The sequence below is a fragment of the Marmota monax genome, unplaced genomic scaffold (genome assembly GCF_021218885.2).
Source record: "Marmota monax isolate L192 unplaced genomic scaffold, Marmota_monax_Labrador192_F-V1.1 WCK01_AAM20220418_F8-fsc00001, whole genome shotgun sequence".
NCBI classification, from domain to species: Eukaryota; Metazoa; Chordata; class Mammalia; order Rodentia; family Sciuridae; genus Marmota; species Marmota monax.
This window is the reverse complement of record NW_026693777.1, coordinates 46,693,958-46,706,462: the sequence shown is the minus strand read 5'-3', so window position 1 is coordinate 46,706,462 and position 12,505 is coordinate 46,693,958. Positions and strand designations below refer to the sequence as shown.

The following is a 12,505-nucleotide window of genomic DNA, read 5'->3' as shown; positions in this document are numbered from 1 at the left end:
GTATAAATGGAAATGGGGATGGTGGAGACCTCTCTGCCACCCAGGGATGTGGGCCTTAACCAGGACTTGCCGAGTGCAGCCTCTGTCCCAACCAGTTGCCCAGGGCATTTCTTCCCTGTCACCTGGCCTCTGTGCCCCAAGCCTAGACTGACATCATGAGCAGGGGACAGTTCTAGGGGAAGAAAAATATGCAACACATCCTGTTCCCCTGATCCTGATCTTCTGGTTCCACCAATGCTTAAAAAACCTTTTTTTGTGCAAAACAGAAACCAGGAAAGAAAAGGCAAGACTGAGCTACACAAGAGACTGGGAGGAGATGAATAGAAATCATGTGCAGTGGCCAAAAGTACACCACAAAAGGGAGTTGCTGGAGCCAATGCACACCCCCTTCCTTTTTAGGGGTCCATAAGGCAGCCTCTCTCTTCCACCCTTGGGGTTGCCTCTAGGGTCCTTCTTCCCAGCTCTCCACTCTTACACCCCACTCCACTCATGTGCTGGGAGTGCCTGCTGGGCGGGGTCCTCAGTGTTGACTGAGAGTGAACCAGTGCCGGGCACAGGTAACAGAGCACACAGAGGCCACCAGGCCTCCCAAGGTTGGGGAACTTGCGGGAAATTCATATTCATCTTAGTTCCGGGACTGATTCACTGAGTCAATCAATGTTTATGGAGAACTTTGTGGAGGTGGTGCTAAGAAATTAATTCCCAGGCTTCCTGCAGCCCCTTCCAAGTGGTGGAAGTGCCATCTGAACAAGGATGAAGAGAGGGAGTCTCGGCACCAGCTCTGTAGTGCTCTCACCAAGCTGGTCCCCCACACTACCTCTGCTGCCTCCACTCTCTGCCCTTGTGATGTGCATGGGAAGCAATAGTTTGAGAGCTGTGGAAGACCTTGCAAATGAGGAGAGTCCTTTGAACTGCTATTTTCAATTGGCCCATTTGCTCTTTATAATTGCACAGGCATCCTGAAGCCCACCTAAGAGACCAGAAAATGGAGATGATGTTGACATTGATAGACATTGGCTTAGAAGATCAGGCTCAAACACAACTATGGAAAAAGTGATATGTCTTTGTCCTTGCTGATGCTACCTTTCCTGCTGTCCCCTCTGCAGCTCTGAAATCCTTTTCAGGTTCAGTGTCCTCCCTCCATCCCGCCATAATCAGAACAATATCAGCTACTTGTGAATTTAACAAAATGAAATCTGCCCCATTCAAGAGTAATTTCTATTAGAAGTCTTCCATCTAGAAAGTCTTCCATCTCATTGATGAGTCTTCCATCTCATTTCACATTAAAGAAACTTTGGGCACCACTAAGCTGGAAGGAGAGTTTTAAGAGAAGACAAGTGGCAAGTCTGGCCCCAACTATGTAGAAATAAGAGAAGGAAGTGCAAGTGGGTTGGGCTGCGTGGCTGCTAAGTGTGTGTGCACAGAAGTCTCCCCATCCCTCCCTTCTTCTGATAAAAGAAAAGCAGTGTGTGACCTTAATCAAATTACTTTTCTCTATTTCCTTATCTGTAAATAGTCATTATACATTTGGTTTGCTGTGAGGATTATAGAAGATTTATGCAAATTTCCAGCAGTCAATGTAATTGTATTTAGTGCAGAAAATGTGTCCTCTGGAAAAGTCCTGGGATTATTCCTTCTGTTCAACAGGCAATCTAAGTCCACTCTTCCTTAAAGAGGCATAAATGACAGCAGGAGTCACATATCAGCAACAGAATTTATTACCTGAACCAGTTTGAGGAATTACAGGCATTGGCCATGGCCTTCCCTGGATATAAGAAAACTCAAGCATCTTCAGACTCTCCCTTCACCCACCACTGAAGCAAGGGGGGAAAAAGGCTGCAGTTGTCATAGCTATTACTATAGCCTTACCCTTGATTAATAATCTCAAAATCACAAGGAAACATGTTGCGATTTGGATTCAAACCATATACAGAAAAACTCCATGACTAAAATAAGACAAGTTTGGAGATATCCTTCCAATAGATGGGAAGAGACAAGAGCCTTAATTGGCTATGAGAAGAGGTAAGTTTTCTGTCTACAACAATCAGAATTAATGGAATTGTCTAATAATCATCATTCAGTGAGCCTAGGAGGGGAGGCTAAGGCTATGGGGTAGGGAAATCAGGCAGTCAGGTGTGCTGGCCAAATCCTCCTGGGCTGGTCCGAATTTAAGGACTTCCTGCCACTGTCTTTAGGTGGGAGCCTCCTGGTTGCCTAGTGACAGGCACCATACCTCAGGATAGGGGTGGAGAGAGTTGTGAAGGTAGTTCTCTACCTTGCAAATGGAATGACAAGATTCTCAGGAGTTGTAGAGGCAATCTGTAGAGCTGAGATGTGTTCTCACTAGTTCTACATTTGGGGAATGCAAGCTGGTTTGACCTCACATGAGATTTTATTTTATTCATGTGGTTGGTTAAAAATTACACTAGATCCAGGAAGTTATAGTCTCTTTTCTTATTCTCCTTTTATTGTCAAACCACAGGGAATTGTGCTCTGAACTACAACTGCTGATAACTCTCAACCCAGACCCTGAAAATCAGCCTTGGGGCTGGGTACGTCTTGATAAAGTTGTCTCTTCATAACTCAGCTCCCATCCCCCAGCCAGTCATATTTGTCTCCATATTTGTCTCCTTACCCAAAGAAGGCCAGGATAGAAGGAGAGTTCTCAGCGGCTGCTTGTTAAGCTCTGCTTTACTTGCTGAACTTTGTTCAGCATGAGCAGGTCATTCTGGCTACAAGTTTCCCAAAACCATCCCTATTTGTGTCTTTAAGGCACACGAACTCCTCTATAAGACTCTCTCTTTATAATGAATTATTTTAATTATTCTTACCATTTGAAACAAAGTTCTGCATTCAAGGCAGATCCCTCCCCAGCCATTTAGCCCTGAGATGCTGAGAGGGGGATGAGGGTACAGCTTAATTCACATCAGGGATTCTGGTCATTGGGGTCACACTTAAGCATGACTTTTATCCCCAATCCCTTTTTGGATGTTTCAAAGGCCTCCATGGCTTTCTCCAGAGGAAACCTATGGGTGACTAAAGGCTTTACATTCACAGACTTGGACTCAAGCATCGAAATCGCCATTGGCCACCTGTAAAAGATACAAGCATTACATTCAACCTTCAGAAACAAAAGACCAGGTTCCCAAAGGTATCAAGCGTAAGAACTACTTGGCCATATTTCTTTCTAGCGCTGTGCTTCAGCAAGGCCAGTTTTACAGACCAACAACAGGAAATGACTTTGTGGCTTGTAATTTGCAGGCATAAAGACTGTTTCCAATTGCTTCCTTACCTCCTATTCCCTCATTTTGCAATGCCTACCATGAAACCTAGAATTCCTTAGGCTGAATGAGAAAGACTATAGAGGCCGCTACAAAAAGGCAGCAGGCCTCAAGGAGGCAGTTCAGGATAATCAAGTCACACCATTGCCAGTTCAGGTTGGCAGAGCTTATTGGAAAAATGGTACTTAGCTGAAGGTATGGAATTATAGATTCTTAAGCTGGGAGTAAGGGACATTGCTAGAGCAGGATGTCCCAGACAGTGGGCCCTCAAAGGGGAAAGGCTGAAGGTGAGGAACAAGGGTGAGGTGAATTAAGGCCCTCTAGTTCCCCAGGATGGGCCCTGGAATTCAGAAATGAGGGCAAAGGGACTTGATTTCTTTTCTCTCTCTCTCTCTCTCTCTCTCTCTCTCTCTCTCTCTCTCTCTCTCTCTCTCTCTCTCTCCTTCTTCCCATTAAAGAGGGAAAATGGAGGTCTGGTCTCATAAGAAAAAAGAAAAGAGAGGGCTGGATGATGAGTGGCAGACATCTAATAAGAGCATGCTTCAAAATCCCCTCCCTGTATGTCCCTCCCTCTGTTTGAGAAGTACATGTTCTCTCTTTGGATCTCTATCATATCACACAGCAGTCAGTGTGGTCAGGGAGTGCCCCTCATGAATAAACAGGTCCCAGAGTCAGTGTGGGGCCTGCCCCAGTATTGCTGGCAGCTGGCCACCCCGGCTTACCCACAACATACTCACGTGTTGCAATATCGAAATACGCCCTTGATATCCACCTCTCGGATGGCTGCATGCACTAAGGGTACAGTGGTCATCTCAGAGCCCATTCCCACAAGTACCAGAGTCCCACCAGAACGAGTGGCCTGAAGAGAAAGTAAAACCAGGAAAACTCAGAAGGTAAGAGAATGTGGATATACAATTTATGTTAACACACTATTGTCACACAAATGTCTTCTGACTGCATCAGGTGAATATCAAAAAATTTCAGAGAATATAAGTCCTGCTATGCTGCAGAACATGAGAAAAAAACTCAACAAAGCAAACATTATCATCTTTAAATAACCTGAAATACTACACTTGACCAAGAGAACATCTTACAAAGCTTTATAAATACAGCACCAAATACTAGCATCAGTATTTTTTTTTAATTTTTTAGTTGTAGATGGATACAATATCTTTATTTTATTTATCTATTTCTCTATTTATTTATTTATTTTTATGTGGTGCTGAGGATCTAACCCAGTGCCTCACACTTCACAGGCAAACGCTCTCCCACTGAGCCACAATCCCAGCCCGATTTCCATGTCTTGACACTTGCTCTTCCTGCAGACCACCCCTCCACAAGGTAGGCCTTTCATACACCTCTAAGCAACAACCCTCTGACCTCACCAACAGTAAAAAACTACCAGCTACTGTACAAATGGGCTTTTGGAATTATAAAGTTTAAAAGCATCTTCCTACAAGCAGGTTTGCAGAAATGTTTTTGTTCCAGAGGCATTCATCCCAATAGTCCCAGCCATAATGGATTTGGTCTTCCCTGAATATTTATCTGGAAAATGAGTGCTCTGCTAAGGACACGGAATTATAGATTCTAGTAACATACTCCCTGGACCACTCAAAGGAGGGTCAGAGGTGGCAGAATTTCTCCTGACAATTTTCATGTAACTCCACGTGAGTATTGTGCCTCCTCCAGAGCTTTCTGGGGATCACTGTGCTCTATATTGTGAGAGACAGAAAAATGGACAACCCATTCACGGTTAAGTTTTCATGATAGTCAGAAGGAGCAACAAGCACTTACCAGAACTATTCTAAGTGATAAACAGAATTACACAAAGGCGCATGGCCCAATCCACTCTTGGAGGGGAAGGATACACCATGAAGAGAGGCTTGCAATGTCAGGAGCAAAGGTAGGGCTCTAGGTTGCAGCCATGTGCACTGACTCCTAGCACTGCAGCTTCTGAGTTGGACTTGTCCTCTCAGCCAGTCTCTTGTGTGTAACAATCACAGTGCTCAGCTAGTGTGGTCTCAACATTTGGCTGTTTTGTGTTTTTATTGATACACAGAATTACTTACAAGCCACCAGGGAACATACATGAATCAGGAAGATGCTGCTGTTCACATTGGAATATGGGAGAAAGGGGTCAAAGTTGTGGGTAAGCCACAAAAGCTATTGACTGAGAAATTTTCCAGGAAAACTTCTTCCCCATCAGCAATTCTCTACCACAAACTAGCCACTCCAGGATGCCAGGGTCCAGCAATTGCTGATCATAGGTCAAGGAATGCTCAGACTACCTGACCACTCTGCTGTGGGTGTGATGTCTGGACCAAGGTGACATTAATTCTACCCCAAGGCATAATGCCATACCTCCTCCCAAACACCATGCAGTTATCACCTGCGCAGGAAAGTGATGCTCAGGTATGTCTATATTTGGTGCTACTCCCTAGATCAGACATCTCTTCAGGCCTGGTAAGGCCATAGGATTACATTCATCTCCATGCCAACCTCAAGTAGCCTGGCAGACAGGCCCCCACTGGCAACAAATGGAGATGACACACATCCCATCATCTGAGTTTTAGATTCTCTTTGCCCTTTCCCATATGGCAACCTGTCTATACCAGTGAACAGAGGGCTAGCTCATTCCAGTTGTAACTCAGGACAGGGTAAAATGCTACTTGCTCCTTCCTTCTACTATGTCCTTAGCCCCCAATGCCACTGGGCATTTTGGTAGGAGGAGGGCTAGGTAGCTCTTCCAGGATGCTGGGCCTGAGGGTATGCCATAGCTGTAGGTGTGAGTTTACCCAGAATATCTCACATGCTGCAAAGTAACCTTGTGTGACTCAGAAGGAAGGCAGAAGCCCACACTATTGGGAGGAAGCACTCTGGAAGGTGGGGGCAGGGGTCCCTGGCCTGCTGCCCTCCCCAGCCTAGGCCCTCCCATCCTAGCACATTTGCTCATCTACTCTTTCCCTTCCTCTCCTGAGCAGCAGGGCAGGATAGGGGAAGCTTAGGCCCTGGAGCAGGCAGGATGTGCTTGAACCTGACTCAGCCACTTACAGTCATATGCTTGAAGCAAAGTCTACAGGACCCTCTCCACATAAAATGATAAATGATTTTCAGAGCTATTGCACAGATTAGGCCTCATGTATATAAAGTACCCAGAAGAGGACCTGGCATACAGTAAGATTTGGAATCTAGAAGTTATTCTCTTTCTCCCTTTTTCCTCATACTCTGATCTGTCATTGCTCCTCCCTCCCCTTACCTACAACGCTTGTCAGTTTCCATGAATTGCTGATGGGGTGGGTCCTCAAGGAGCATATCAGACATATGCAGCTTATACGTTCCAGTTCTAGGAAATAGCACAACACTAGCCACTATGGCCCTGAAAATTCACCTCACCTTTGTGACTAACTTAATCAATGGCTGTCACTTTGTATCAGTGACCCGAAAGTACAGTTTTCCTCAATAAAACAAGATAGGGATTTACCACACAACTAAGACATGACTAGCTGTTCCTCCTGTTGATGGTTTTACCAAGAGGGTACCTTAATGACCACGAAATGACCTTGAAGGCAACTCCATTCTAAAGCTGCAAGCTACTAACATCATTCATGTGTGTCTGTCATTGAGTTGGGCACCCTGTGACTCCATGATAAGAGTTACTATCTCTGCATTCCAGACAAGAAAACAAAATGCTGAGAGACTAATCAATTCTGCTTGGGGGTCAAACAGCCAGTGGGTGGAGAATCCTGACAGTGGGACTTCTCACTTCTGCTCCCTTCACTGCCCTACGCTGATTCCCCAAAGCAGCCCGACAGTTTGTCGCTCGCAGTCCACTCACATAGATGCCCGTCTGGATGCAGGACTCTGCCCCTGTGCACTCAATGGTGACAGCTGGCTTGCACCCCAGTAGATTTTCTATTTTACTGGCGATTTCCTGAGGGCTCTCCTTGGAGACCTGAAGAGTGAAATCAGCCCCGACTTCCTTGGCTTTGGACAGCCGAGAGGCCGACAGATCTAAAGATGAGCAAAAGTTTCTTTTAAACTGAGAAATCAAATGACTGATTAGAAAAAAAAATAAAACAGAAGTGCAAGCTCCAGTGTAGTGAGTGGTGCTTCTGACCCCTACACACTGCTGCACTAACACACACACACACACACGTGCGCATACACACACATACACACACACGTTCATAAATTCCTTCTCACACAAGACACATAATCAACACCCTTCTACATCTTCACAAAGCCCCACACATACCACACAGCTACACACATTTTCATACTTTTTACATACACACACACGCACACAAAACCTTATGTATGCAGTACATATGGATGGATGGGTATATGATGCACACCACCAACTCCCCAATACAAATACATCCTCTTGATCTCCTAAGCTTGGCCAAACAGACCAAGAGCTAAGTTTCCTTTTAGAACTGAGAGGGAAATAGGAGGTCCACACAGAAAGAGACACAACCTCTTCTCCAGAGTAGCTACTCCCTCCTTTCACAAAAGGCTCCATCCTGAGTTGGTCATACCTACGTAGACTTTTCAATCCTAAAACCCAGAGAAAGAAGGAGCCCCCTTAGAATCAGAACCCATTGTTTAGATGTGGTTTGTCCCTGAAAAGTTCATGTGCCAGAGGCTTGGTATCCTACACAGTAGTTTGGAGGTGGGACCTAGTACAAGGTAATTAGGTCCTTGGGAGTGCTGCCAACAGAAGGGATTAATGCTGGTCTTGCAGAGTGAGTTAATTCTCCTTAAAGTAGTGAGTCTGACCTTTGAATCTCTCTGGTCTCCTGTCTCATCATATGATCTCTTTCACACATGCTCCAGCCACTGTGATGCTATGGGCCCAGGGGCCCTCACCAGAGGCCAAACTAATGGGGCTACCCAATCTTGGACTTTCAACCTCCAAATGGTAAGCTAAATAAACCTCTTCTTTAAAAGTACCCAGTCTCCAGTATTTATTTTATTTTTACAGAAACAGGAAATAGACCAACACAGGAAGGGAATGTATCTCATGCCTCTGCCCTAAACTGTGGGTCCAGCTGTTTCACCCTCAAGGAGATTTTAAGAAAATCTTACCAGTCACTACAACTTTAGCTGCTCCCATTGCCTTGGCCACGATCAAAGTGACCAGCCCAATTGGCCCTAAGCAAAACAGAAAAAGGGAGAAGTTTGTGTATTATTATATATCAGCTCATTCCCTTGCCCAGGCCATGGCCAAGAATTGCATCTTTTGTGTTGCTAGCATTTAGCCCAGCACCTGGCACATATTAAGACCTTAACAACTGTTTGTGAATGCAGAGGTAAATGTTCTCTACATGAAACATGCTCCTAGCACTAGGTTCTACTTGATTTTCTTATAACTCAGCACTATAAATTTTCCACTTATACTGGGGCATTGCTTGAAGATAAATTCAAAGACCCAGAGGATTTATACTTTTTCAGCAAATTAGAACCAGAAGGTTCAGATGTTTTCCTACCCTAAACTTCATAAGAAATCATCATGTTTCCCCATGAGAAATACCCTTTCTGGGTGTCCTCCAAGGATCCTCTGGAGGGAATCCTTAAGTGGGGTGGCTTTCTGGATTGACCATCTTCAGGATATTCAGGTATCCAAGAACTAGCCCCAAATCACCTGTTTCGCCACAGAATCTACGTATTAGGTGACACTGTGGCTTTAATATAAAATCTAGAACCACAAAATGGAGCAAAAAAGAATATCTTTTGGGTTCATGTTTTGTACACACCCTTGAAACCAACTTTATGAGCTCCCCTAGGAAAAAAAAAATACATTCATTCACTTCTGCATTCACAGTTCATGGATGGGGCTTGGCCATCACTTTTCTAGTGTGACTCCAAAGTTCCAAAACTTATCCTTTCCTTCAATATCAAAAGCATTTTCCTAGGTTTGTCACAGGTTCAAAAACAATCATTGAATTCATTTTTGGGGTGGATACCAGGGCTTGAACTCAGGGGCACTAGGCCACTGAACCTCATCCCCTGCCCTATTTTGTATTTTTATTTTAGAGACAGGGTATCAATGAGTTGCTAAGTTCCTGGCTTTTGCTGTGGTTAGCTTTGAATTTGCAATTCTTGTGCCTCAGCCTCCCAAGCTGCTGGGATTACAGATGTGTGCCACAATGCCCAGTAGAATTCATTCTTTTTTTAATACTTTTTTTTAGTTGTAGTTAGACACAATACCTTTATTTTATTTATTTATTTTTATGTAGTACTGAGAACAAAACCCAGTACCTTGCACATCCTAGGCAAGTGCTCTACCACTGAGCCACAACCCCAGCCCCAGAATTCATTCTTAAAATGAATAAAAGGGTTATGTTGCCTAGGAAATCTAATTATTATCATGTCTGCAGACATTTTAGTTATTCCACAAAGTGCTAGTCACTGAGGGAATGAAACACTATAATCCTACCCTACTCATAAAGATTCTAGAACTAATCCCAGCCTTTGGAAGGGGAATAAGATGGACAAGGGGTCCCCATATCCTCAGTCACTGCATCCATAATAAAGTGTCAACTGTTTCTTACCAGCTCCACACACAAAGACTTTCTTCCCCAAGGAGATTCCACCTCGCTGGCAGGCATAAATTCCCACAGAGAGTGGCTCAATCAAGGCCCCTTCCTCAAAGGTGACATTGTCAGGAAGCCTGAGGAGTCATTCAACATGCACAGTTAGATCTTCTAGGTTAAGTATAATAGCAACAATAGCATTAATCTCTAGGATATCTAAAGAACTCAAAAAACTTAACACCAAAAATACAAATAACCCAACCAATAAATGGGCTAAAGAACTAAAAACACTTCATAGAAAAAGAAATACAATCAATCAATAAATATATGAAAAAATGTTCAACATCTCTAGCAATTAGAGAAATATAAATCAAAATCACTCTAAGATTTCATCTTACTCCACTCAGAATGGCAATCATCAAGAATAGAGGCAAAATTAATGTTGGTGAGGATGTAGAGAAAAAGGACTGCAAATTGATGCAACCACTATGGAAAGCAGTATGGAGATTCCTCAGAAAACTTGGAATGGAATCACCATTTGACCCAACTATCCCACTCCTGGGTTTATACCCAAAGAACTTAAAATCAGCATACTATAGTGACATGGCCACGTCAATGTTTATAGCAGCTGAATTCACAATAGCTAAACTATGGAACCAACCCAGGTGCCCTTCAATAGAAGAATGGATAAAGAAAATGTGGTACACATACACGGTGGAATATTACTCAGCTTTAAAGAAGAATGAAATTATGGCATTTGCCAATAAATAAGTTGGAGAATATCATGCCAAGCAAAATAAGCCAATGCCAAAAAACCAAAGGCTGAATATTTTTTCTGATATGTGGATGCTAACTCACAATAAGCGGGGGCAGTGTAAGGAAAAACAGAGTTATTTTAGATTAGGTAGAGGGGAGTGAAGGGAGGGGAGGGGATAGGGAGAAGAGGGATAGTACAATGAAACAGACATTATTACCTTATTACATATATGACTGCATGACTGATGTGATTCTACAATAAGTACAATCAGAAAAATGAGAACTTATACCCCATTTATGTATGATATTGCAAAGTGTATAAATGAATCCTACTGCCATGTATAACTAATTAAAACAAATTTAAAAATTTATAAAGTAAAAAAATTATATTGTATATGTCCAATGTCACTACAACAGTAACAATAGCTAACATTGAGCACTTATTAATGTGTAGAGCAATACATTAAGCACTTTACACACATTCACTCATTTCAATCTCAGAACAGTTCTGTAGTGGGTACTACTATTTCCATTTTCAGGAAACTGAGTTTAAAGGGTTAAATGACTTGTCCCAAAGGTCCAAAGATAATGAGGAGCTCACAAAATTCCAATTAGAAGTAATGTCTGATTCCAGAACCCATTTTATTCTTTCCCCTATGAAAATGATTTTCTTTGGAGAAATCACTTCAGTGAATGTGATCACACCATGCTTTAATTTGTTTGCCTTTTGTGGTGCTAGGGATTGAACTCAGGGTTTTGTGCATGCTAGGCAAGTGCTCTACCACTGAGCTACACCCCCAACCCACATTGTGATTTTGTTTATTTATTGGTTTGTTTTTGCAGTACTGAGGATTGAACTCAATGGCACTCTACCACTGGGATGCATCCCTGGCCCTGGCCTTGAAATTGTGATCTTCCTACCTCAGCCTTTCAAGACACTGGGATTATTAGCTTGTGCCACTGCACCTAACTCCATATTATTTTGTAATGTGCTACTCAAGCTAAGGTATGGAGTGGTTGTCATTAATAGAAGTTCATTTAACAAGGGGTTAACATAGCCAACATTCCAGCATCTCATCATCTTTTCAAACTTTCCATGTGTCATGCTTCACTTTAGCAAACAATCTCAACTATCAGCAGCTTCGAAGATCAGTGACTTAACAGTGGGCATCATTCTGGTACTTGTCCCCATTCCAGAAAAACCACATCTGGTGACAGCAGCTGCCTGGCTGTCCCAGGAGTGGTTAAGAAGGGAACAGGGCCTGTTCCACATAGCTGATTAAATGCTATATCACTTTCACCACTGGGTTCTTGGTTTTCACTTCTGAATCCACTGGCATCTCCACCTCATCAACAATCCCACTGATATAGACAGCAAACATTTGCAAAAGGCTTTACGGATTAGACAGTTTTCTCGTCCATTATCTCATCTAATCCACAGGATAACCCTGTCAGGCAGGAAGGACAGGCTTTCTTTTTATCCTTATTTTACATTAGAGGAAACTGAAGCTCAATGACATTAAGAGACTTGCCCAAGGTTACAAGGTTGGTTCTAATCAAGACTTGAACCAGTGTCCTGATTCCACACCTTCTGCCTGGCCCACATCAGCTCCCTCTTGGTACAAGCAGTTCTATGGCTAATAGCTAATTTTTGCTAATTCATCATTGTCCAGTATTTACCTAATGCCCTCAAAATCTCTACACAGAGAAACATGAAAACCTTCAACTTATAAACAGAAAATCAACATGGTAGCCCAACATTATGTTCATCTCCACAGTCTTTTTGTTATTGTTACCAGTCCTTGACAGAATAAATCACAAGGCCTATGTTCAGCTGGCTTCTCCCCCTTCCCTCCCCTCTGCTTCTCTCACATAATTTCCCCCACTCCAACTCATTCTCATTCTGACTGCTGTTCAAACCCTACTCACCCT

At 43.2% G+C, this 12,505-nt stretch overlaps 1 protein-coding gene across 1 annotated transcript in view; it reads right to left on the bottom strand.

Moving 5' to 3' along the window:
• Positions 1 to 1,695: 1,695 nt before the first annotated feature.
• Positions 1,696 to 12,505, bottom strand: part of Sord (sorbitol dehydrogenase) — a 35,533-nt gene continuing 24,723 nt past the window's right edge. The window contains exons 5-9 of the mRNA XM_046461003.2: positions 9,836 to 9,954; positions 8,370 to 8,435; positions 7,117 to 7,292; positions 4,019 to 4,140; positions 1,696 to 3,092 (exon numbers count right to left, since the gene is read on the bottom strand). Coding sequence (XP_046316959.1) covers positions 2,927 to 3,092; positions 4,019 to 4,140; positions 7,117 to 7,292; positions 8,370 to 8,435; positions 9,836 to 9,954 — 649 coding nt within the window. The 3' untranslated portion in view covers positions 1,696 to 2,926. The remainder of the gene's footprint in view (positions 3,093 to 4,018; positions 4,141 to 7,116; positions 7,293 to 8,369; positions 8,436 to 9,835; positions 9,955 to 12,505) is intronic.